General features: G+C 55.5%; 10 protein-coding genes across 10 annotated transcripts; 5 read left to right on the top strand and 5 right to left on the bottom strand.

The window, feature by feature from the left end:
- Positions 1–208: 208 nt before the first annotated feature.
- Positions 209–3572, top strand: BU26DRAFT_545503 (uncharacterized protein). The gene is made up of 2 exons (XM_033831789.1): positions 209–2098; positions 2158–3572. The coding sequence occupies exons 1-2, from the start codon at positions 341–343 to the stop codon at positions 3193–3195; spliced, it is 2796 nt and encodes a 931-aa protein (XP_033691063.1). The 5' UTR covers positions 209–340; the 3' UTR covers positions 3196–3572.
- BU26DRAFT_573909 (uncharacterized protein) lies at positions 3306–5029 on the bottom strand (the record flags this gene model as incomplete). The annotated part of the gene is made up of 6 exons (XM_033834313.1): positions 3306–3820; positions 3884–4030; positions 4145–4341; positions 4394–4570; positions 4636–4822; positions 4880–5029. The coding sequence occupies 6 exons, from the start codon at positions 5027–5029 to the stop codon at positions 3611–3613; spliced, it is 1068 nt and encodes a 355-aa protein (XP_033691064.1). The 3' UTR covers positions 3306–3610.
- Positions 5030–5198: 169 nt separating this feature from the next.
- Positions 5199–5780, top strand: BU26DRAFT_13869 (uncharacterized protein). Its single transcript, XM_033819790.1, has one exon. The coding sequence runs from the start codon at positions 5369–5371 to the stop codon at positions 5684–5686; it is 318 nt and encodes a 105-aa protein (XP_033691065.1). The 5' UTR covers positions 5199–5368; the 3' UTR covers positions 5687–5780.
- A 654-nt stretch (positions 5781–6434) lies between these two features.
- Positions 6435–10613, top strand: BU26DRAFT_512959 (uncharacterized protein). The gene is made up of 5 exons (XM_033827512.1): positions 6435–7355; positions 7402–9202; positions 9254–9468; positions 9525–10267; positions 10327–10613. The coding sequence occupies exons 1-5, from the start codon at positions 6495–6497 to the stop codon at positions 10394–10396; spliced, it is 3690 nt and encodes a 1229-aa protein (XP_033691066.1). The 5' UTR covers positions 6435–6494; the 3' UTR covers positions 10397–10613.
- A 465-nt stretch (positions 10614–11078) lies between these two features.
- BU26DRAFT_536382 (long-chain fatty acid transporter-like protein) lies at positions 11079–13394 on the top strand (the record flags this gene model as incomplete). The annotated part of the gene is made up of 4 exons (XM_033831344.1): positions 11079–11237; positions 11369–11811; positions 11895–12820; positions 12890–13394. Exons 1-4 carry the CDS (start codon positions 11231–11233, stop codon positions 13392–13394), a joined length of 1881 nt encoding a protein of 626 aa, XP_033691067.1. The 5' UTR covers positions 11079–11230.
- Positions 13395–13627: 233 nt separating this feature from the next.
- BU26DRAFT_412111 (vacuolar ATP synthase subunit C) lies at positions 13628–15027 on the bottom strand (the record flags this gene model as incomplete). The annotated part of the gene is made up of 5 exons (XM_033822956.1): positions 13628–13828; positions 13885–14377; positions 14433–14524; positions 14575–14669; positions 14727–15027. 5 exons carry the CDS (start codon positions 15025–15027, stop codon positions 13628–13630), a joined length of 1182 nt encoding a protein of 393 aa, XP_033691068.1.
- Positions 15028–15213: 186 nt separating this feature from the next.
- BU26DRAFT_512961 (glycine cleavage system T protein) lies at positions 15214–17118 on the top strand. Its single transcript, XM_033827513.1, has 2 exons — positions 15214–15593; positions 15648–17118. The coding sequence occupies exons 1-2, from the start codon at positions 15238–15240 to the stop codon at positions 16660–16662; spliced, it is 1371 nt and encodes a 456-aa protein (XP_033691069.1). The 5' UTR covers positions 15214–15237; the 3' UTR covers positions 16663–17118.
- Positions 16789–18540, bottom strand: BU26DRAFT_472052 (cytochrome P450; the record flags this gene model as incomplete). The annotated part of the gene is made up of 3 exons (XM_033825408.1): positions 18311–18540; positions 17246–18233; positions 16789–17188 (listed from the first exon to the last, which is right to left on the bottom strand). Exons 1-3 carry the CDS (start codon positions 18510–18512, stop codon positions 16789–16791), a joined length of 1590 nt encoding a protein of 529 aa, XP_033691070.1. The 5' UTR covers positions 18513–18540.
- A 3202-nt stretch (positions 18541–21742) lies between these two features.
- BU26DRAFT_410187 (homoserine acetyltransferase) lies at positions 21743–22819 on the bottom strand (the record flags this gene model as incomplete). Its single annotated transcript, XM_033822924.1, has 1 exon — positions 21743–22819. A coding segment is annotated over one exon (1077 nt), but the record flags the coding sequence as incomplete, so codon positions are not given.
- A 410-nt stretch (positions 22820–23229) lies between these two features.
- BU26DRAFT_557543 (uncharacterized protein) lies at positions 23230–23466 on the bottom strand (the record flags this gene model as incomplete). The annotated part of the gene is made up of 2 exons (XM_033832469.1): positions 23230–23359; positions 23414–23466. The coding sequence occupies 2 exons, from the start codon at positions 23464–23466 to the stop codon at positions 23230–23232; spliced, it is 183 nt and encodes a 60-aa protein (XP_033691072.1).
- Positions 23467–24566: the final 1100 nt, after the last annotated feature.

Consider the following 24566-nt stretch of genomic DNA (forward strand, 5'->3'; position numbering starts at 1 on the left):
GGCGGCGGTTCTCTCATTGCAACTGTACATAATTAAGCATGATTGAGAAATTGAATAAGCCTTGGTGTCCGCCTGTCTTCCCGAAATGTCTGGTGAATTCGGTGACCGGTGTTAGCGAGGTGGTGCCACGTGGGGGCTCTCACATGCTCAGGGCTCAAGCTAAGCGAGAGGTTGCGTCAGAGCTCCCAGCGTTCCGGCGCAAAGAAAACGACATGCCATCAACACAAAACCCAGGCTGCCACTTTTGCCCCCCGTCTCGGTCCTAGTCCAGCCATGGGGCCACGTATTTCACATTCCTCAGAAGCCATGATATGAACGACCGCCCTCCCAAAACTCCATCATGCCAAACACTCGTTCCGACGAGCCAACCATGGCCTCTCCCGCCAACCAATACATCCGCGAGATCCTGCACACTGCTGAAGCCCCGCCTCCGATACCCGTTCGCTACTTCTATACATCGCCGCTTGCCATTGACGATCCGCTTTCGCCCCTTCCGCCGCCGCTAACGACCTCGTCGACCGCTCGCAGGCTGCCGCCCCGGCCCTTCTCCGAATACGATAATGAAGCTATTAATGAGACATGGTTGGATCTACGGAAGACGATACTGAAGCATAACGAAGAGCTGGGAGAGAAGAGGCGGTCGGACGTGCCGGGCACACCGACGATCCCAGCTGTAGCGCGCTTGAAGCGGAAGAGGGGCGAAAGTGCGTCCAGCGAGGCCGAGCATGGGGCTGCACAGGGCAAGGATATTCCACGAGCGAGGTCGTCCAGTCGAGGGCAATACTCCAGATCCGCAGAAGGGCTCGAGGGCCGGCCGCGCTCAAACAGTGGTGTGCGCGGCCCCACGCTATCAGCATCTCTCAAAGCACTGGAGCCCGGCAGCGTCTCCCCCTCGTTAGAGCCTACGACTACTGGAACACCGTTTATAAGAGCACCTGCCCGGGGGAAGGTGCCACATGCACAGCCCCCAGGGTCAACAGAAGAAAGGAGGCGGCCTGTACCGCAAGAGCTGGATAGCTACAAGTGGGACGAGGAAATGGAGCCCGCATTGCCAGGGCTGAAGGACAAGGCTCCCGCTCGCAGGCCAAAACCCAAAGCAGGCCCGTCTGCCAAGGTACCGGTCGGCGTGTCCAGACTCCACCACGTGGTCATGGATGCCGAATCCATCCGTATGGAGCCTATATACTGGGCGCCGGTCAACGACGTCGCCAAGGTGCTGCGAGGCACGTGGTTCTACAAAGACACGATGATGCCCGTTGAGGTAGATGTTGCCAATATGCTTGAAGCGGGCTACCTTGAACTGAGACCGTGGACCGAGACGTGGAAGGATGAGCTGAACAGCGCGGTCGAAGTGGGTGCCCTTGGAGAAATGAAGATCCTTCACAGACTTTGGCCCCAAAAGCCGAAGAACCTGGAGAGCAGACCGTCCACCGCACAGCAAATGCTAACTACAGGCCTCGTTCAAAGCACCCTTGCCGCAGGGCCTGAAGATCCGGAAACGGAGCGCAGGGATATTGTGGAGCATGCGTGTGACAACATTGACATCTCGACCGGCCCCGAGGGTCCAGACAACAAGGCCGGCGGCGACACAGAGTATGGCCACGGCGGGCGCAAGAATCTGTATCGCAGTGCGGGCGTAATTTACGCGACAGACAAGGAGGCGTACATCCTGCGGCCAGCTCTTCAACCTTCAGATTATTACGGAAGGCGACCACTGGCAAACTACATTCGCAAAGGTAGATCAATCGGCATCTGCGTGGTACGGGGCTTTGACCAGGCCATATGGGACAAGCTACATCCGAGCAAGAAGACGCCGATGGCCCAGAAGGCGCGGGAAGGTGTGTCAACTGCCCAGGACGGAGCGCCTCCGTATCGGAGGCAGAAGTCGGACCCGGCCCTGGCGCTTTCGGAGAGACCGCAAGTTACTGATCTGGTGCTTGTGATTCACGGCATCGGTCAGAAGCTGTCGGAGAGGATGGAGACGTTCCACTTCACGCATGCCATCAATGCGTTCAGGAGAGAGGTGAACGTAGAACTGGGGACGCACGAGGTTAAACGCCATCTTCGCAAAGACATGGGAGGGATTATGGTTCTACCGGTAGGTTCGGCCTTCGTCAGACCCCCCATAATTTTGTAGTCACTCACTGACTTATGTAGGTCAACTGGCGGCTTCGAATTTCGCTCGACGATGCGAATGGCAACGGCGAAGCAGAGGATCCTTCCGTCAACAAGTTCACCCTCAAAGACATCACCCCCGACACGCTTCCCTCCGTGCGTGGCATCGTCAGCGACGTCATGCTAGACGTGCCCTACTACCTCTCCCCCGAGCATCATCCCAAGATGGTATCCGCCTGCATCCACGAAGCAAATCGTATCTACCGCTTATGGTGCCACAACAACCCCGGCTTCTCCGAATGGGGCCGCGTCCACCTCATCGCGCATTCCCTCGGCTCCGTCATGGCCATAGACATCCTCAGCCAGCAGCCAAGTCACGTCGACCCCCAACTCGGTATCCCAGGCTACCCCGACGAAGACATTCCCAAAGACCACTTTATCTTCAACACCAGCTCGCTCTTCACCTGCGGCAGCCCCGTAGGCTTCTTCCTTCTCCTCAAGAACGCCACCCTCCTCCCCAGACGCGACAAAGAAAAACCCGGCGCGGACTCCTACGCCGCGCCCGGCGTCGCCGGCGAGCAGGGCACCTACGGCTGCATCGCCGTCGACAACATCTACAACATCGTCAACGGCTACGACCCCGTCGCCTACCGCCTCAACGCCGCCGTCGACGCCACCTACGCCTCGATGCTCAAGCCCACCCTCATCCCCTCCGCCACCTCCTCCTTCTTCGCCTTCGCCAACCCCTTCCGCGCCCACACCATCAGCCCCAGCGCGTACAAGCCCTCCCCGCTCCGCCTCCCCTCCAACGTCGAGCTCGAGACGCACAACTTCTCCCGCGAGGACATCGCGGAGAAGCGCGCCTATCTGCTCAACGATAACGGCCAGATTGACTACTTTTTGAGGTATGGCGGCGGCCCGCTCGAGATCCAGTATCTGACTATGCTCGGCGCGCATAGCAGTTATTGGGTTAGTAGGGATTTTGTGCGGATGATTGTTGTCGAGGTCGGGAGGGAGTGTGGGAAGGCGGGGACGGTGCAGGCGATGAGGGCGGTGAAGAAGAAGATCAGTGCGGTTTGATGTGATGGCAGGTGGGAGAGGGAGGAGGTGAGGATGTGGATGTGGATGAGGATGAGGATGTTATACCCCGTTCGTAGCGCCTTTTTTAAGTAAGGATGTTAGTCTTCTACTCGCCCCACGCGCCAAAGGAGCACCCTTGGCCAGTGTGGCGAGTAGTTCATGTGCGTGGATTCAGTGATGAATGAATACTTAGTCTTCGGTTAGAGGAGACTGGACGGGATGATATGTCAGATCTCTCCTCTCGCAATCTCGGCGCCACTAGTGAAGAGATAAGGCGCATTCTGTGACTTCAAATCTGCGTCGGCGCCTGGACGGGGCATTAGGTAGAGAGAGTGAACATTACTATCCTCCAACTCCGCGCTGCCAATGCAATTCTCATCCAGCTTTTCTAAACATACCACATAATAGCCAAGTCCTACATGCGCGTTAGGTGCGAATCGCTATCGCTCAGCGCCGATCTAAGCGTCCTCTCAATCCTAATCTCATGCTCGACATTGACCTTGATATTGGCCGGAGCAGCCGTAGCGGGCGACGATCTACGGAACCGTTCGCGCCAGACGCCGAGCGAGGATTCATTCACGCCGTAGATGAGGGCGTCCACGAAGCCTTGGATGACGATACAAGCCTAAAGCCTAATCAGCCATGCTCTGCGATGAGCAAGCGAGAACGTAAAGAGTGAGGCGCTCACCTTATCAACGGTCGCGATGCCGAAGGGAGCCGGCTTCCCCTTGACGCTCTGGTAGATGCGAATCGTCGTCGGAATCGTCCAGATTAACATGTAAGCCAGCGGGTAGCTCATCATCTGCCGCGCCATTTTCTTCAGCATGGGGTTCGGCTGGCGTGCATAGGTCCGTCCTGTTATTGTGCCGCCGCTGTGCTCGACGTCGTGGTCTTTGCTGGCCACATTCATGGATATAGAAGGCCGCCCGATGCGCCGGGTTGAAGAGACGGAGTCGGTATCAGGCTCGACGCTGGGGGAAGCGTGGTTGTGTGGCGACATCTGGTCGTTAAAGGACATGAAGCGGTTGTGCGCCTTGTAGATGATACGGTAGAGCCGAGCATATAGAGCGAGGATGAAGATGACGATGAGCCAGCGGGGGAGGAAGTTTACGAGGAGCCGCGTCTTGTCGGAACCGAACCAGCACCCTAGACGAGTCAGCTCTGGCATCCTAGATGTATTGATGGGCTTGATACGCACAGGCACCGATGTCGCTATAGCCGTCAAGGCCTAGCCCTATTGCCGCCCATAGAGCAGAGAAGCCCCAAGGGAGACACCATAGAACTAGCCGGTGTTCCTGGATCCAAGAGGACATGTGCTTGTGGTTCGCTAGAATGAGAAACGTGCATACAGCGATGAGTAACACCCAGTAGTCCGCTGATCATGATCAGCACATGTCGATCATGAGTATGCGTCGTCGGAAACTCCAACAGGGGACTTACTCTGGATGACGAAAAACTGGGTCATAAAGCCGTTGAAGCTGCAGAATCTCTTCTGGGAGGGATCTCCGATACTGCGGCCAGATAGATTCATAGCGCAAGACGAGAGAAAGTTAACGGCCATCCAGAAATCCGAGATGGCGAGACCGAGGATGAGCTGATGACGAAACGTTCTAACCTGCTTGAACAGCTGCGACGTGCGGTAAGTATCCAGTTCTTTGAGGAAGGGTGGTGGTCGCCAACTTACGCAAAAACTCATGATGATCCATCCTGCACCAGCTATGCTCAAGGCGGACACTGCCAGGATAACTTGGTTGACGACGCGAACCTCGTGAGCTTTCGAGGGTGCCGATAATACTACCCTCTTAATAAGTCTGCTATACTCGAGCGACGGCATGTTGACAATCTTTTGGAAAGTTGATGCGGATTGAGCACTGCGTTCGTATCGACATCTCCAACTCTTGAATTCGAAGACCAATTCAATGTACGGGAACACGTATTCGCATCTCACTTCGCAGCCCAATGCGAAGGCAATATATTCCCGTCGTCATCGCCAGAAGGGATGCTCGTGCATAGCCTTATCTTCAACGGCTTGAAGCGACAAAAAGTAACCACAGACCCCTGCAACGAAGTCGCGGAGTAGATAAAGGTCGGACGGAAACGGAAACGTGGGTAGTAGTGTAATTGAACGATTGGATACCTGCTGTTAAAGGTTCTAGGGTCGCGTGCTTTCCTGATGACTAGTGCGTTGGTTAGAGGTTTCATCCCATGGTGTTGGATGCATTCTCCTGCGTCACGTAGAAGGCGGCGCCACAACCGTTCCAGTCGATGGAAACGGTCCAAGGTAGGCGTGGTATACCCCACGCTACTCGCAGAAGCAGCAGGATTTGGATGTTCCTGGAAATTGTCTCATATCCGGTCTCAGCTGAAAACAGGACACGAAACGGAATACCGCAACAGTTGTGAAAGAACAGTCGACGCAGAAACCCAGAGGGGAGAGCAATGCCGGCGCCATATTTTGAAAAGCGCATATCTGAAAATATTATTCTCGTGAAGACATCTGCCTTCTCCGGTCTCCTAGAAAATTCGGTGCCACCGTTGTAGTTGAGGACCGAGGTATGCAGCAACCACCATGGCCAATGCAAGTCGCCAAAAGATGGTAGGGATGGCATCGCCTATGGAACCTGGAGAAAGATAGGACGACGAAAAGCATCGTGCCTGGTATCCGCTTGGCCATGATGGCTAGGGCGATCTCAGACCCTGGCACCGAATCTTGATACACTTCTTCCTTCCACGATACGATATCGTGGGGGATCTTTCATGCTCCTCGATCCCGATGAGGTTAGAATAAGCTCTTTTTAAAGCTGCTGGGGCTCGTGTGCACGGTGGATGTTGCTCTATTTCCGCGGCGTTGCGCAGTTGCACTTTCAGTTGCGGTCTGCTCCGCCTGCGGCCTGGGGATGCCGTGAATCTGAACTGAATCCCGATGAATTCCGTCTCCTCTTCTAATAAGCCTCGGGAGGGCGAAAATGCCACCACAGCTGGACATTCGAGACGGTGGACTGCTTCAGCGCCCGACTGCCAATGGCCCTGCGATAAGGTCGTTGAAGTTCCCTTGCACGAGGGTGCAGAGGAGATGAGGACTCGAGTCAAATCGTAATGCATGTAGCCGTACCCAGGCATGGAGTAATGATAGAACGGCTGGGGATAGGGAGAAGCTACTCCACGGTTTTGACGAGGGTGGCCCGAGCGCACGCACCCATGTCACCGCGGACGTCGTCACAGGCGCACGCCAACACGCACAACGTCGACGCCAACGCCAACGCTCACAAGATGCGGCATCGGGCGCGGCCCGCACGATTATGGCCCTGAAGCGCAGAGATGTAGTCCTCGCCGCCATCGCCGTCTTCATCGCCTGGGGCTACGTCACCCACTGGCGGCCCTCGTTCCGCTTCCTCCCCTATGCCTTCGTCGCCGGCGTCCTCGCGACCCTCGCCCTCCAAGCATGGCTGACCCTCACGACCGCCTGGAATAAAGAGCTGCGCGATGGCGGCGAGGTCGACTACGGGCCCCGGCATGCCGCCTTCCTTGCGCCGGCCAGGTGGCGGGCCGAGAGGGACGCGCTGACGAAGCGGTCCATGTACATGATGGAGCCTCTGTACCCCGCCTCATTTGTTATATCGGACAGCATCGACGTGCTGGTGGGGCTGGTACTGCGCGACTTTGTGAAGAGCTGGTACGGCAACATCAGCAAGAGCCCGACGTTCGTCAACGAGGTCGACCGCGCTGTGAGGGCTGCATTGGGCGAGATCCGAGACCGCATACTGGCTGTGGACATGGTGGAGACGCTTGTTTCGCGCATGATTCCTCTGATCACCGAGCACTTGAGGGCCGCATACGCAGCGGAGCGCGCCGTCCGCGGTCGCAAGTTGTCTCGCAATGTCACCGAGTCGGAGGAGCTTGACCTGGCAATCGCAGCCAAGTACAAAGACGGCCGGCTGCATCCTGCCGCCTCACTATCATATTCGAATACCAAGCTTATCCAGCAGCAGCATTTACGAAGCATTGCCACGCGATTGTTACCCAAGGTCATGCCCACAAACATGCTTACCAGCCCTGCTGTAAACGTTTTGATCAAAGAACTCGTCGCTTGCGCAGTCTTGTCCCCCGTGATGGAAATGCTTGCGGACCCAGATACGTGGAATCAGCTGATGGAGGGATACGTAAGGCTTTCGAAGTAATTATCAAAATCTGTGCTGACCGTGGTAGGGCCGATCATTGTTGCAAGAGCGAAAGACGGTGCGAAAGCTCCGAGCAGCGCTCGACGAGCATGCCCCTCCGTCCCCGAGGGCGCCAAGGAATGTCCAATTTCCTAAGCTTTCGCCTGGCGACAACGAGCGCAAGTTTGAAAGGTTCATCCGAGCAATCCGGCAGACGAACACGTTAGCAGATGCTCGTCGCTTCCGGAGCGAGGTATCGAGCCAGCTGAGGAAGGACTCCATGGTGGAAGGCCAGGACCCCGTCTATCTACGTCGCCTGGAGACAGCGAGGAAAATCCTCGATCAAAAAATTGCGAACTTGAGTGCCAGTGGACCGGTACGCGGCAAAGCCGCCGCGCAAGAGAAACCGAAGCACAAACGAACGGCGTCGCGATTCGAGAGCGCTTCGTTACGTGACGTGCTCTATGATGCAGCGGGACTTTCTTGCTTCATGGAGTACATGGACCAGGTGGGCCTCATGCGACTAGTCCAGTTCTGGATCGTTGTTGACGGTTTCCGGAACCCGCTGGAACAGGACACCGATGAGCCGGTCGGGCATCTCGCTTTGCCTGCTTGGTCGGACTCGGATCGCGCAGATATGGCGCAAATCAACGATGCCTACCTATCGAAAACGGAGCTGAACCTACTACCCCAAGCACGTCAAGCAGTCACAGAATTTCTCAAGGCAGGCCGAGCGGCGACACCCCAGCAATACTACAATGCGCGCCGAAGTTTGTTGCAGGCGCAGACGGCCGTCTACGACCAGCTTCAGGAACCGCATTTCCGGAGATTCAAGAAGTCGAACTTGTATTACAAGTGGCTCGCCATGGACGAAGCTGCAAATGCCGAGAAGAGTTCCGTCAGCACCAAAATTGTGGCTAAGACGCTCGAGAACCCTTCGTTGGTAGCTTCAGGGAAACTTGTCCGGTCTCAGTCGGCGCAGAAGACGCTCCAGGCTCCTGACCTTCGTCGAGCGGCCGTGTCGTCGTCCGATCTCAAGGGTCAGGGTAAGGTGAAAGACCTCGACCCTCCCCCACGACGCTCTCTCGATAGTAGCGCGCCTGTCCGGACGCCGCTTTTCGATGACGACTATGATAGCGATCCGCTCGCCAATTCGACGGCGAGCTTAGACTCGGATGGCGGCTTGTCCCGGCAGAACGGCGACAATTCTAAGGTCGTGGACGCAATGCAGGCTGCGTTAAACGACATCATGGGAGATGAACCTGAAGGCTCGCTATTCAACGAATCAAGCCTCAATTCACCACAAGACAACGACTCGCTCAGAGGTTCGGTGGACCTGCCCAGGGCGATATCGCCAACTCTAATGACGATGCAGAGGAGAGAAAGAGAGAAGCCAAGCATAGCGTCACTGGGCCTTGTCGGTGAGCCGCGGACCCGCGGAGTCTTCAATGACGACCTCTTCGGTGATGAAGAAAAGTTTCTGGAGGATGAGATCGAAGACCCTGATACTGACAAAAAGCTGGACGAGGATGAGATTCACGAAGCTGCCCCGGGTGATCTCGGCTTAGCTGAGGCCATTGACACGCTTACTGCAGATATCGAACGCCTCGTTACCCAGGAATCTATTGTGGACTCCCTGACGACCAAGGCCGAGCTGACGAACAATGCCGCCGAGCTTCGGATTCTGCGAAAGTCCAAAGCCAGTCTCCAGAGGGAGATACAGCGAAAAGAGCTGCAACGGCAGCAGTATATTGTTCAAGAAAGCGACAACAGCTTATATGGGCGCGCTACGGTATTCATACAATCTATCATGGTCGGCACCGAAGAAGACGGGAAAGAGTACGCCCTATGTAAGTGGTCAGCTCTTGCCTACGTTTCTCTTATGCTGATATAGTTTCTAGACGTTATCGAGGTCCGCAGACGTGCCGGCGACCAAATGCCTGCAGCGGCATGGGTCGTTTCCCGCAGATACAGTGAATTTCACGAGCTCAACAAGCGCCTTCGCGCAAAGTTCCCCCAAGTACGGGTCCTTGAGTTTCCAAGGCGGCAGATGGTCCTCAAGCTGCAGAAGGACTTCTTGCACAAGCGAAGACTGGGGCTTGAAAAGTATCTTAGAGTATGTAAGCGTCCGACGTAAGATAGACCTGATGATGCGCTGACGGCTTGATATAGGAGCTTCTTCTCATCCCAGCAGTATGCCGTAGTCGCGAGCTTCGAGCCTTCCTCTCGCAAGCAGCTATATCGGCTACCGACCCTTCTTCTTCTCAAGCGACCTCCAACGACTTTGTCACCCGCATCTACAACTCCGTTGCGGATGGCATGGAGGAGTTCCTCGGCAACATACCAGTCTTAGATCAGCTTTCTGTTGCGGGCCAGAACCTCATCTCCGCAGCTACGAATCAATTGGCTTCTTCCAATGGCACCACTACCCCTACTGGCCTGGGTGCCACTGTCTTGGCCGTGGAGCCAACCTCAGACGCCGAGGCTGAAGCAGAGCTGCTTGCGTTCGAAAACAAAGAGCTCGAGCCTTTCGTAACACCCATATGCGACCTTTTCTTAGAGACCTTTGAACTAAACCGAGAAAACAACTGGCTCCGCGGCCGCGCCGTGGTTGTCGTCCTCCACCAGCTCCTCGGCGGAACCATCGAACGCAAGGTCCGCGAGTCGTTCAATGGCCTCGTCTCCGAAGACAGCATCGTCAGATACATCGAAATGCTCAAGGATGCCATGTGGCCGAACGGGCTGCTTAAGCTGCCCGCTGAGAGGACGCCGCAGGAGAGGGCGAAGAGCAGGAAAGAGGCTGGCGTGGTGCTGGGCACGCTGGTCCCGGAGCTAGCGGCGTCGGTGGTGGGCCGAGCGAATGCGCAGATGGCGGCCAAGAGGTTGGAAGCTACGGTTAATAATCCGAGGTTGAAGTGAGTACCCCGCCGAACGCTTGCAGCTGGGGTGAGATGGTTAGCTAACGACGAAGCAGCACGCATCTTGCTTTTACGCTCTTCGACGAGATGATTCAGGTCTTGTTTCCGGAGGTTGGGATCAAGTGATGCAATGCATGGCTGGGGTGCATGGAGTGGCGTTTTCGGCCTGGCTTGCTGACGGCAGCACGCCGGTTGGTTAGGATACTTGCATTTGGTCCGGTGACAGGCACTTACAGACTTCGCAATGGAGCATTATTTCCTCCTTCCATAGCCAGCCCTCCTGTTTGTTTGTAGGATTAGGCCGTTCTTTATCATCCTCTCTTCCCGCTCCGGCATTCTATACCAGATATCCCGACTGTTTTCTCAAGGTGCACTATGTCCCCCAGAATACCCCTGGTCCTTATAACGCCCGTTTATCAAGTGTTACATCGCCAGTCAGCGTAAGCATAATCGACCCCCGACTGCTCGGAAATAAAAAGCCACAGTTTCCGAGAATGCGGGGTGTGTGGGGGTCGGCTTCACGACGCGTCCCGCTAAACTAAAGTTGATCGAAACGTCATTCGCTGACTCGCCTCGTCCTACTACACTTTCAACCTCGGCCGGCTTGCGACGACCCCTCCGTAAGCGGCCGCGGGAAGGGCTGGCTTTGCTGGGTGGGTGGGACGCGACGCGCTGCCGTGCTGTTCTATCTTGAAGTTTCTTTCTTTCGATTGTCTTTTAGCTGTTCGATGTGCTGCTCGATGGGAAATTTGTAGTTCGGAGGACGCAAGCTTTCTTTCTAGAACGTCTTCTCCTTCGCGCTCTTACGTAGGAGGAGGTACTTCATTCGGCATACGAGTGCGTGAGTGAGTGAGTGCAGCACGAACGGACGCGACGGATAGAAAGCAGAGACAGACGTACGACGGGAGTTCTCGTAGATTGGATTGGATTGGATTGGATTGGATTGGATTACTGTTGAGCATGGCGCGTAAGTCTTCAGTCTTCACTCTCCCTTCCCTCTCCTTCCAACTTCCCTTCCCCATTCCATCTATGCTCTCCCTCCATCCGCTTAACCAACCAACCAACCGAAACCCGTACCGTACCGTACTAACAGCACAGTCCCCATCACCGCCGGCGTCCTATCCACCGCCGCCTTAGCCCTCTACCTCAACGCCAAACACCACCTCATCCACGACCTACGCCACGGGCGCGGCGGCCTCGCCCCCTCTCCCTCGCACGTCTCCTATCTCGCCGCGCGCGCCGCTTCCAAACGCGTGCTGACGTTCCACGTGCTCGAGGAGCAGGCGGCGCGGCGCCCGGAGCACTTGTTCCTGCTCTTCGAGGGGCGGGAATGGAGCTACGGCGCGTTTGTGGACGCAGTGGCGCGGGTTGCGAATTGGTTGGTCGACGAGCTGGGAGTCGAGGCCGGCGAGGTGGTCGCGCTGGATGGCGGGAATAGCGCGGAGTATTTGATGCTGTGGATGGCGCTGGATGCGGTGGGGGCGTGTGTGAGTTTTGTGAATTGGAATTTGACGGGGGAGGGGCTGGTGCATTGCGTTAAGGTATGTGGGAGCGTCGTTTTTCCCGTTCTATCGTTGTTGCTTGGGGGTGTTAGAGGGCTGATGTGGATGTGGATGTGGTGTAGCTTTGCGGCAGCAGATACTTGATCACGGACTCCGACGTGCGGCACAACGTCGAGCCATGCCGCGCGCAGCTAGACGACCTGGGCGTCGCGATCGTATATTACGACGCGTCGTTCTTCGCGGCGCTTCCGGCCGGTGCGCCTATTCCGCCATCTCGAACGGAAAACATCACACTCGAGTCCATGCGCGGCCTCATCTACACCTCAGGCACGACCGGCCTGCCCAAAGCCGTCGTCATGTCGACGGGCCGCGACCTGCTCGTCGGGCACATGACGGCGCAGTATCTAGGCCTGACGCCCTCCGATCGCTTCTACACCTGCATGCCGCTGTACCACGGCGCGGCCCACGGGCTCTGCGTCACGCCGTCCATCCATGCGGGCTGCACCATCGTGCTGGGGCGCAAGTTCAGCCACCGCACCTTTTGGCCTGAAGTCGCTGCTTCGCGCGCTACCATCATCCAGTACGTGGGCGAGCTGTGCCGGTACTTGCTCAACGGGCCGTCGAATCCGCACGAGCGCGCGCACTGCGTAAAGGTGGCGTGGGGGAACGGCATGCGGCCGGACGTGTGGGAGCCCTTCCGCCAGCGCTTCAACATCCCCGTTATTAACGAGCTGTACGCTGCGACTGATGGTTTGGGCGCGACGTTTACGCGCAACCATGGTCCGTTTACGGCGCACACGATTGGGTTGCGGGGCAAGCTTTGGCATTGGCGGCACGGTGATGAGGAGGTACGGGTTAAGATGGATGTCGACACGGAGGAGATTATGAGAGACGAGAACGGGTTTGCGATTCGGTGCGGAGTGAACGAACCGGGGCAGGTGCTGCACAGGCTGGATCCGGAGCTGTTGGCCAGTGTACCGGGATACTACGAAAATGAGGAGGCGACGCTGAAGAGGAGGATTAGTGATGTGTTCGAGGAGGGGGATCTGTAAGCCGTTCCCCTTCCTCCGTTCGAACGTAGATTGGGCACCGGCACACGGCTAACAGGGATATCCAGGTGGTTCAAGTCCGGCGACATGATGCGCGTAGACTCGCATGGTCGCGTCTACTTCGTCGACCGCCTCGGCGACACCTTCCGCTGGAAATCCGAAAACGTCTCCACCAACGAAGTTGCCGACATGCTGGGCAAATTCCCGCAAATCGCCGAGACAAACGTCTACGGCATCGCCGTCCCCGGCTACGACGGCCGCGCAGGTGCAGCGTCCATCGTCATGGCGGACGGAGTGACCGAGTCGACATTTGACTTTCAGGCGCTGGCAGAGTATGCGAGGAGTGTGCTGCCCGGGTATGCGGTGCCGCTGTTTTTGAGAGTTACGCCGGCGTTAGAGTATACCGGGACGCTGAAAATTCAGAAGGGGAGGCTGAAGAGGGAGGGCGTGGATCCGGATTTGGTGACGGGCGAGGATAGGTTTTATTGGTTGCCGCCGGGGTCGGGTCGGTATCTTCCGTTTGAGAGGAAGGATTGGGAGGCGATCAAAGATAAAACTGTGAGGTTGACTTGAGTGATTTGAGAGTGTACAACCTAGAAGATAGAAGACCCAGAGCTAATTGCATGCACATGGTTCGAGCTGCTGCTGATGTAAGCGCCGTTATATTAGCCTAGCATAAGGACCGAGAAAGGCAGAAGTCGTAAGGTATCAGATTGCTCACTGCTATTTCTACATTCGGCGAGTCCAACATTCATACGACCGCGCCAAAGTACCCACAGATTGCTCTGGCATCTGTTAAGAAAGGGCTATACAATTTCGAACTCGTAATACACGTAGGCGGAATATTCTTGGTCGCCAAGGTGTCCGGTGGACTGCATATCGGTGGTCGTGGCTGCGTCGTCTTTCTTGATACGGCCTTTGCTGTCGCGGCCGAACGCATTGCCTGCAAGGTACGAGTAGTTGGCGTCCAGGTTTGCTTTTGCCTTCCTTGCCAACTTTTCGGTCGTCTGAGGCCGCATTAGCATGAGTCGAGAGTCGGATAACAAAGGTGGTGGTCCGTTACCTGCACCAGGCCGCACACAAAATCCAGCGGCAGTCCGTACCGCAACACCGTCTCGACGAATACTCGGAGCGCGAGTACGTGGATCCAGATCATGGCGCTCTCGCTATAACCGGTGCGTCCCAGCCGCAGCGCCTCGCCCCACAGCTTCTTCTCGTCTTGCGCCAACTGGTTCGCTTCTTTGGCCTCCTCTTCCTGGCCGCCCTCTTTGTATTTGTAGTCGCGCGGCGTCCACCGCTTTTCTCTGCACTTGTGCACAAACTCGGCGGAGTGCTTCTTAAACGACACGACGGCGAATAATGTGAACTCGTCATCGGCGGCGACCTTTATGGCAGAGCGGGGAACGACCATGGGAGCGAGCGATTCGTAGGTTTTGAAGAAGTCTTTGACGGCCATGTTCGGGACAGCAATGAGGTGGGTGTCGAGGTATTCGGAGTCTTGGATCAGTACTTCGGGTTTCACTATCGTAGTCAGGGATTTAGTGGAGAGATTCCCTCTACAAATTGGGTCAGCACACGGCTCCGAGACCGACAACCAGGCTTCATGCATACGTTCTCCGGCGCTCCGCGGCGGCGAGGCTAGTCTTGGTCTGGTTGTATTGGGAGAATTTCGCTTTAACATCGTTATCGATGCCTACAATTTCCTGCGTGATATATCAGAACGCGCGTCCTTAGCTGGCGGCAGAGAGCGCACCTTCTGCAGCGAGTCTATCAGATCCGCGATGGATTTATCTGCCCGGTACTTGACCTTGTTCCACTGGAAGGTCCGGAGATACTGGTCCACGGGCTCTACACACCCGGTCAGCCCACGTGCGCAGAGAGGCCCGCCGCGGAGCTTCTACGCACTATCGTTGATGGTCTTGTGCTGCTGCACCCGCTCCTCGTCACCGTCGAGGATGTTGCGCAGGCTGTCCCCGACCTTGCCCACCACCTGCTCGCATGCCGAGTTGAGCTTTGCGAGATCATCCGCCTGCTGTACCAGCGCATCTAGCGTCCCGATCTTGAAGTTGGGAATCGCGAACGGGTACGTGGTGCCGTTGTCGTTGCTAACTGTCGAGCGCAGTGCTGTGAGGGCGTCGTCGGCGTGGTTTGAGGGCGATATGGACGTCGGCAGCGACACGAGCAGATATTTCGCCCCTTTCGACATGGTTGCGAGGGCGGGATGGCGGCGTCGGGTCTGTTTTCCGGGAACGGGCAGGCGGTGATGTCGGGGTGGAGGTGAGCTGTGGTGGGCGGGACAAGAGCTCGAGCTGGGGCCGCGCAGTGACCCGGGCGGGCGGTAGCGTCATCGGCCTGGTATAAACTGCCCTTCCGCCGTCAGTACCCGTCGAGCAAGCCTCCACCTCCACTCCTCGACATGGCTGCAAAGAGGGCAGCAGCAGCGCTGCGGCCGGCTGCCAATGGCCTGAAGGCGTCCTCTACGCAACCTCGCTGCTATTCAACCCCTCAATTGTCGCCCCGACGCCTCTCCATCCAGCCTCCCCGACCCCGCAGGCCTGCACCGCTACGGCAGCCTTCGGTCCACTATGCCTCGTCTGACTCCAAAGGCGAGGAGCCGGGAAAGACGGGGCTGTATGAGCTTCACACCAGATATGGCGCCAAGTTCGTCCCCTTCGGCGGATATTCCATGCCCGTGCAGTACGGCGACCTGAGCATCGTGGATTCGCACAACTGGACGCGAGAAAAGGCGAGCTTGTTCGATGTCGGGCACATGTACGCTGCTCCCTAGGCTTGACCTCGCATATCTGTGGCAGCTGACAGCTTCAGGGTACAGCACGAGTTCTCTGGGCCCGGCGCCGAAGCCTTCCTCCAGCGTATAACGCCGTCCTCGCTCTCGTCCCTCCCGGAATACAACTCCACCCTATCGACCCTCCTCCACCGCGAAACTGGCGGCATCGTCGACGACACGGTGATTGCCCGCCTCCCAGACAAGTTCTACGTCGTCACGAACGCCGGCTGCAGGGAGAAAGACAAGGCATACCTGACCGCGGAATTGGAGTCCTGGAAGAAGGACCACCCTGACCAGCCCGTGGACTGGAAGGTCATGGACGGTCAAGGTCTCATTGCTCTACAAGGACCGCTGGCGGCAGACATCCTTGGTCGCGTGCTCGACCCCCAGTCAGCGCACGCCCTACAGACTCTCTACTTCGGCCAATCTACGCACGCCATGGTCAAAGGGACGGACACACAAGTTCTGGTCAGCCGGGCTGGGTACACCGGAGAAGACGGCTTTGAGATTAGCATTCCACCCTATGCAACTGAGGCTGTCACCCAGTTCCTGCTTGATTCCGCGAAGGACGAACTACGCTTGGCAGGACTAGGAGCACGAGACACCTTGCGGTTGGAGGCTGGCATGTGTCTATACGGCCACGATCTCGACGACACCATTACACCGGTCGAAGCGGCTCTGTCCTGGATCATCGGCAAGGACCGACGCGCAAACGGAGGCTTCCACGGCGACTCTGTCATCCTTCAGCAGCTGAGGAAGAAGTCCGAAGGCGGTGGCGTGTCCCGTAGGCGTGTTGGTTTCGTCGTGGAGGGAGCTCCTGCGCGCGAAGGAGCCGAGGTAGTCAACGAAGCCGGTGAGAAGATTGGTAATATCACGTCGGGATGCCCTTCGCCGGCGCTCAAGAAGAATATCGCCATGGGGTACATCAAAGACGGCATGCATAAGAGTGGGACCGAGGTAGAGGTTGTGGTAAGAGGCAAAAGGAGGAAAGCGACGGTGACGAAGATGCCCTTCATTCCTAGCAAGTACTTCAAGGCTCCGACAACGAAGTAACGACCGGATAGCTGAACAATGAAATTGCGATACCATCGGAGCTCGCCTAGGAGCTACTTACGTTATCTAGTTCTCCTGTGCGAAACCAAACTTCGAGTCCGCCGAATATCCCAGCGCAGTTCACGCCTACCACTTAATATTCTCCAACTTCTTCGCGTCACTCTGCTCCCATGGATACTCGTGCTCAGCCGCCTTGATCAAGTCCTCATGCATCTTTGACCTCGGCTTGATCGACGTACGATACGGCAGAGGGTGACTAATCGCGCCAGGTTCGAACTTCACCTCCGGCTCTACTATCTTGCCGTTCTCATCTACAATCTTCTCAATATTAAACACCGCCAGGGACTGAGCGATGGTAATGAACAGCGCGTTATCGGCGACGAAGCGACCTGGACAGATGCGGCGGCCATAGCCGAAGATGTAGTTGCGTGGGTCGGGCTCGGCCTTGTGAGTGGGTGTCTCGAGGTGTCGTTCCGGCCGGAAAGTCATAGGGTCGGGATAGACTTCGGGATCGTGAGTGAAGTACCTGGATCAATGTTAGCTGACATGCCAAATGTGCGTTCCAGCACCTCATTGAACGCACCAAGTGTTGGGCAGCAGCACAGCGCCCTTGGGAATCCTGTATCCTCGGCAGACATCCTCCTCGATGCTCGTGTGAGGCAGACCCATGGGCAGGACAGGGTGCCAGCGGTGAGTCTCTTTCATGATTGCTTCAATGTATGGCAACTTCTCAAGATCCGCGCCGACAGGCAGGCGGTTGCCTCCGATGACACGGTCCAGCTCCTCTTGGGCCTTCTTCTGTACTTCTGGGAATACAACCATGGCCAAGAAGAAGGTCATCAGCGATGAGACGGTCGTATCCGCGCCGCCCAGGTACAAGGAAAGCGCGGCCCACTTGTGGATGAATTCCATCTCCGCATCCGAGCCGATATCTCGAATAGCCTGCGATAGGAAAGACGTCTTGTGCTCCTTCTCCCGCATCTGCTGCTTGACGAATTCATAAGGCTGGTTCGTACATTGCCTCAGCTCGAGGGCCATGCGGCGAGCAGTTTTCTTGAATCCAGTACCCGGGCACCAATCGGGCAAATATTTCAGGAACGGAAGGATATCCACAGTCCACCGGCCAGGCACCGTGGCTTCGGCAAACTGCACCATAGTCTTGCCGGCCAAGTCGACAAGAGGGTCCCTACCGTGGGCTTCGGTCGTATACCCGTATGTAATCTTCAAGATTACACTGCCGGCTTCCTTTCGAATGTGGTCAAACAAATCATCCGGGGACTCCAAAACGTTGAGCAGAAAGTGCGCAGCCTCAACCTCTTGCGCGCGCGCAAACACAGACAAGGAAGCGTGCGTATTAGCGATCTTCGTGAAGTTCCGCCGGTGGATCTTCCACGCATCCGAGTACGGACTCATGGCCGTCGCGTTCCGCCAGCCGATCATCTCGCAGCTGAACACCTGGCTGGGTCGCGAGGAATGGATCGCCGACCGGTCGCGGAGTAGCTCGAAGGCTAGCTGCGCGGAGTTGATGATGATGAAGGTCTGGCCTAGCACGGTGACCGAGCTGAGCGGGCCTGGAGGAAGGAAGTGCGTCTTTAGCTGCTAGCTCTTGCTTTGTTGGAAGGGCGGATGGGCGCAAGAGCATACGCACCGTACAGTTCCTTGTGCGTGAGCCAGTGGTGGCATTCGAGCACGCCCGGCTTCGGCATGTCGTTCACATTGCCCAGGAATGGGATGCCCTTGGGGCCGGGTGGAAGAGGCCGGTCATCACGCGAGGATCGCAGACGCTTGATCACATACAAGCCGACGATACCGAAGAAAATAGTGAGAACGGTCGAGGACACGTAAGCCATGGTTTCCACCTCCCCGGGCACAAAACCAGTAGAACAGGGCTTGACAGAGGTAGGTGCTTCGGACAGCTCGCACTTATATACCGGCAGCTCGTGCTTACCTCCCAGCACCTCCCGCTTACCTACGCAATGAAATGCTTACAGCATGTGCGGGTACTCGACAAGCTAAATCTACGCCCGGCAGCGCCAAGACTATTTCCCCACCGCACTTCGTAGCTGATAACTGAACGCGACAGGGATTGCGATTGGTCAGCATACAGGGGAAGAGCCTTCTTTCGGCTAAGCGCCATGCAATACTTACTACTGATCGCTGCCCGGCTTTCCTAGGTTGGTGCGGTTCTACGGAGGTACAGTGGAATGGGTGGCGCCGCCGGCTGCAGGGAGAGGAGTGCGGTGTGCGCGCCTTTTGCTTTACATACAGGCTTACGCTTGTTTCCGGTGTCCTTGTCGATGTGGACACACGAACTGGCGCAGGCGAAATAACACTTCTCCACGTCGGAAGCCAGTTGAACGACACTGTTACACGAAGAGATGGAACTGCCTCAGTCCTGGCCAAAATGAGACGCCCACGCACAACTTGTTTCCAAACATTTCGCCTAAGAGCGATGCCAAAATTTCCAACCCCTTTCGAGTCTCCCTCGAAATGGAATTTTACCGTCTGCTCGAACCCCCAGTAAGTGACTCAAGTCACCTTCGTGACTGTTCAGAGTCATGGAGGAGTCAGTGTTGTGTACGACGCATTGGAGGATGTGTGACTCTAGTACGGGGTATCAGTCATGGCTGGACGGGGGTATAAAATGGTGCGAATACTCACTCGTATCTTCGTTCTTATACCTACACGGAAGACGAAGACAAAGACGAAGAACTACAGAAGAAGGACCACCAACGAAGAACCGCATACGAAGGGCTCACCACCATGAGCACGCAAAATCAAGCCGCGGAGAACTCGGCCACGGCCCAAGCCGCTCAATCTGCTCCACAGGCCCCGAACACTGGAGATTCTACGATGGGCCACCCCTCCGCAGAAAACTTGAATGCAAACTGGAACTCCCCGCCTCGGCTCCCGGGCACTGCTAGCCCTAAGATCGAATACCGTGGATGGGATAAGGAACATCGACACATGGCACCCCCCACTCATCGGCGAAGCAGATCGTTACGATATCCTCCCAAACAACGATGAGCTCCAGCAGCTCCACGACGAATTCCTAGGTAAGCTGCAGAAGTCCCCTTCATAGTCTATCTTTTGAACTGACCGTCGCAATAAAGCTAGGCTCTTGGAGGGGACCATCCAGAAGGCCAACCCTGATCTTACCGAGTACAGTTCTATGATGCACTATGACAAGGAAGATGATCTGGATTACCTCGACATCGTGGGCAAGGGGGATACGGGTCCATGCGTAGTGTTCCAAGTTAGAACTAATAAGGGTTCTTGGGCAATTGTCTTTGGAGATCTTCTTAACTATTTGGACTCGTAGGCTCGGATTACCGTTTACGACACTTCGTAATATCGGTTCTGTTCCCTTATAATAATACAACCGGTATACCTGCGGGAGAGATGCTTTCTCGTTGGGGGCGGGGTGGAGGATGTTGTTGCTAGATGGAGCGCCTGAGCTGCATGCACTACGCGAAGGAGAAGAAATAGCTCCGACTTCTTCTTGCCAAATAATTTGCGTAGAGTAGAGGCGATGCTAATTGACCAGAGCCGTGTCCAGGGTCAACCATCGTCTCCGTGAGAAGGGAATCTAATCGACATATTACTCCACGTACTTCAAGCCATCGAATACGTCGACCAGGTCTCGTGTACTATACACATCGCCATATTTTGCTCGAGGGGCGTGTCGAAAGCCCTACGTCCGTACGACTTTCCATACTTTTTGATGTGTCCGGGATGTCTGGATGAGCGGATCGAGTCACCTTCGTGACTGTCCGCGGAGTCGAAACAAGTGGCTCGAGTCACTTTTGTGACTGTTCAGTCATGGAAGAGTCAGTGGAGTGTACGACGCATTGGAAGGAGTGTGACTCTGGTGGAGGATAACAGTCATGGCGGAAGAGGAGGTATAAAATGGCACGACTTCTCGCTCGATTCTTCGTTCTTGTATCTACACGTAATACACGGCCGAAGAACTCGCTACCATGAGCGCGCAAAATCAACCTCCAGAGAACTCGAACTCGGTAACGAACGAGAACCCCCAACCTCATCAACAACCTCCAACAGTCACGGGTACCCTCCCCGACTTGAAAGGCTACGATAAAGAGCATCGAAAAGCGGGCATCCCCATGACCGTCTCTTCAACACTTTACAACACACCCGAACTCTACAAACTCCACTACACTGTTTCCGGTAAGCCGGATACATTCCCCCACGCTCTGAGCTCCGGACTAAGCACCGCGCGAAGACAAAGCCTGGGCCTTCTACAGCAAACACCACCCCGACCTTACCAACCCTCAATTGGTCGTGCGAAGCGACGACGATGGACACGAACATATCTTCCTCCAGGCCTATGCGGAAGGGCGTGCGTACAAGGTGTTCGAAGCTAATGGCGAGTATATGACTTGGGAAAAGATCTTCAAATGTGTACTTGAAGTCTTCGAGCACCCCGAACGCTATGCCGAGCAACTCGGCGTGTGAGGGGGACGAGCAGGTCGAGGATTGCATCCTACTACTTTCGGTTCTGTTGCGAAGGTAATCTAAATTGTATGCTGGGAGACGGGCGCGCGAAATGCGCAGATTGTGGGACTCTCTTTAATTGTCAGATTAGTGTTAGAATGTGGAATGAAGGCATCCCTCCTGATTACTACGCTCCATATCCCACCAATGTCTAACTGTGCAGCACAAGTCTTGAGCATCTTGCAACGCTACATACATCCTCATCTCATGAACAAATTGCCTCATGTTGACTCTCCTATTGCACTCTAGCGCACGGCTGTTACAAAAGAAAGCAATGCCGCAAAGACAGTTTCTAATTAACGTCAAGACATTCCACAGCTTGCACTTAGTAGCATGCTGTGATGAAGTCGAGCACACGCTACGGTCTGTTCTTGCAGGTTGCAAGGCGAGGATTCATACCCTTCTGCGTCCATCACTGCTTATCTTCCCGCAGACCATTTTTTAGAACAGAATCTTCATTACAAGAGGTGGGAGCCCTTGGGTCTTCCCCGCTATCTCTTTTCCATGTTGAACTTATCGTTCTCCTACAATAACACTAGCAGGTATACCTCCCGGCCTCCGTGTCAGATAGCAAAAGCGCTAGCTCATCTTCCCAAAGCTTGGCCTTGATGTAAGACCCATGCCCAATCGTTCCGTCAGAGACCGGCAACACAATTGCCTTGCCCACGCCCCGTCGCATTTTGCGCTCAACTGCCTGCTCCAGGATTCCGAGCTCGGGTGGGTTCATCATATCATCGGCCGTATTCACCGCGGTCAACGGCGCCTTGATCAACCCAAGATCGGGCTCAGGGTTGTAAAGATGAGACGAGTTCCAAGCGTATAGCTGGTCGTTGGCATCGTAATCCGGCACGTGGGGTAGAAGTTCGTCGACAAACTGATCCATCGCATCTCGAGTGGGGTATTGAGCCTGGTAGGAAACCGGCGAGGAAAACATCGTTTGCACAAGCGATAGCGCGCCTGCAAGGCTCACCAGTGGTTGGTTTTGATAATCGCCTCCGTTCCATGCTGCATCAGACCGGATTAACTCAATGATGAACTTCCTCCACAGTCGATTCTGGCCAGCGATTTGCGCAGGTAGGCAAGCGATGGGCATTAACGCATCCATGAAATCTGGGTACATTTCGCCCATCATCCATGTGTGCATCCCGCCCATGGAGACCCCGAGCACCAGCCTCGTGTGGTTGACCCCGAGATGCTCGGTGAGAAGGCGGTGATGCGCGCGGACCATGTCGGCATATTGATAGCTTGGGAACCTGGCGTGGAGCCCGGTGTTGCTGGGTTTGCTCGAGTTTCCATGTCCAATGCTGTCAGGAAGAACAATGAAGTATTTTTGCGCGTCCAGGGCCTGGTTGGGGTTGAATAGCGCGCCTGCAAAATCATCGTTGAAAAACTGCTCGCTTGATCCCGTGGTACCGTGCAGGATAAGGACGGCGTTGTTGGTGCCATCTGGATTGACTTTTAGTTCGCCCAGCGTCTGATAGTGAAGCTCGAGCTCATTAAGGATTTCGCCAGAGTCAAAAGCAAAGTCTGAGATCACGAAACTGTCGTGATCCGGGGTTGGCCAACTTAGCGTTTGGGATGCCTGGGCGATGATTGGCAGCGTTGCAATAAAGGGTGGTAGGAAGAAGGTATTGAATTTCATCGTGCACCTAAATATGACATATGTAGTGTAGATTTGCAGTCTTGCTGGGAAGAGAGGTGTAAAAGTCGCTCTTTGGGAGTTGTTATCCTCACTTCATCGTGGGCGCTCTGGATTTTGTACTCTTTCATGAAATACTACCTAGACCTTTAGATACTACCTACGCACGTACGCAGAGACGGTACGCACGTAATCGGGCACATCATACGCACGAATCTGGTCGGTGTGGGTAGGAAGGACAGAATACTACCCGTGGTACTGCGAAGGTCGTGCGCTTGGCATAAGTCTCACGTCACTTCATTACGTCGACTCGCGCAACTCCTGCCGTTCAGTAAGAGTGGAATGCAAAAATTATACGGGTGCGGCCGTATTTTACGGTAGCATCTAGCGATCGCTCTGCGTTTCGTTCGACCTCAGAGCGGTCGCCGGAAACCAGCGGTGCCGCGAAGCTCGCCAACGAGTCGAGCGTACGCACGGGTATCGGTCATAAGACAGTGGAATACCGTTCCAAGAGCGACAGCAAGTTCGGCTGCTGCTGCAAAGCTGGAAAATATTAGTACGCTATGCCATTATCGCGGCGCGAAAGGATGCACATACAATGTTTCAAAGAGGGTATTAATCGCTTCGGTATGCGCGAGAATCTTGCACATGAAAGTTTTGCCACATTCGTGTGGGTGACTACCATGTTCTCTGATCCTCCGTTCGATCTCCTCTATGAATTCTTAAGTAGGGTTAGAGAAGGACTGGAGCGCCGCTTGAATTTCATCACGGAGCTATTTGCCGGCGTCCGCGAGCGCCGTTCCCCCTTCTCCCCTAATATCGCTTCCCCGCTCGTGATGGTTTTAAATATATGAATCTATCTATTGCAGTCGCGGCGACTCTTCATGTATCCGAAGTGGCAGCCGAATATCAGCGCGAAGATAACATCGAAGGAGTAGAAGAACGACCAGTACGATACGTAGATTACTTCTCCTCGCATACTCCACATGCTCTCAACAAATGTAATAACCCTAGTTTGGATCTAATTCTGAAAAATTCTGAGAAAGGTTGGGAGTGCGCGTCAGATTGTTCATCGGCCCATTCTTAAGCCGTTTGTCTCGTGCGACATCTTGAGTAGCGACGGCTGTATCTAGCGGTTTATCGCGGTACACAGGCCTGAGGACGTTGTAAAATGCGCTCTAAAAAATCGTTGATCTTCTACGCAATGCTGGTATGGGTAGGGTGGGTAGCTTTGGGTGATGACCCTGGAGTTCTTGAAGTCATAATCCGATGAGTGCCCGGGTGGGAATGCAAAACGTGATTGGGCCCAGTCCTAACAACAGGCCGTACTTCCTGTGAAAGTACCTCTGCATAGTTGTCAGATTTCTTCCGTCAAGGAGCAACAGGATGCGGTACAATCCAGAAAGCCGATCCATAGTTGGTCCAGGGATCTTGGTGGGGTTCCACGCCAGGCGCCAGACAACGTCGCACAGAAGTGCCGCGGCGCAGCATATCAGAAAACACGGGAAAAACATGGCGAGAAGGTGATCTTCCGAGTGCGATATCTGCTCCCGGTTTCTTGACCATCATGAATATAAGGAGCACGCAGACGAAGGAGGACGCCGATGCCTAGTTTCCTGGCGGTGCCGCAGCAAGGTCGACGGTGCCGGTCTACGTAGCCTAGAGCTAAACAGTAACTGGAACCAATCTATTCGTAGGGTCCTAAATGCTGCGTTGGTTGACTACGCCGCAGATCGACCGCGCCCCGCCA

This window comes from Trematosphaeria pertusa (genome assembly GCF_010094035.1).
Source record: "Trematosphaeria pertusa strain CBS 122368 unplaced genomic scaffold BU26scaffold_1, whole genome shotgun sequence".
NCBI lineage: Eukaryota > Fungi > Ascomycota > Dothideomycetes > Pleosporales > Trematosphaeriaceae > Trematosphaeria > Trematosphaeria pertusa.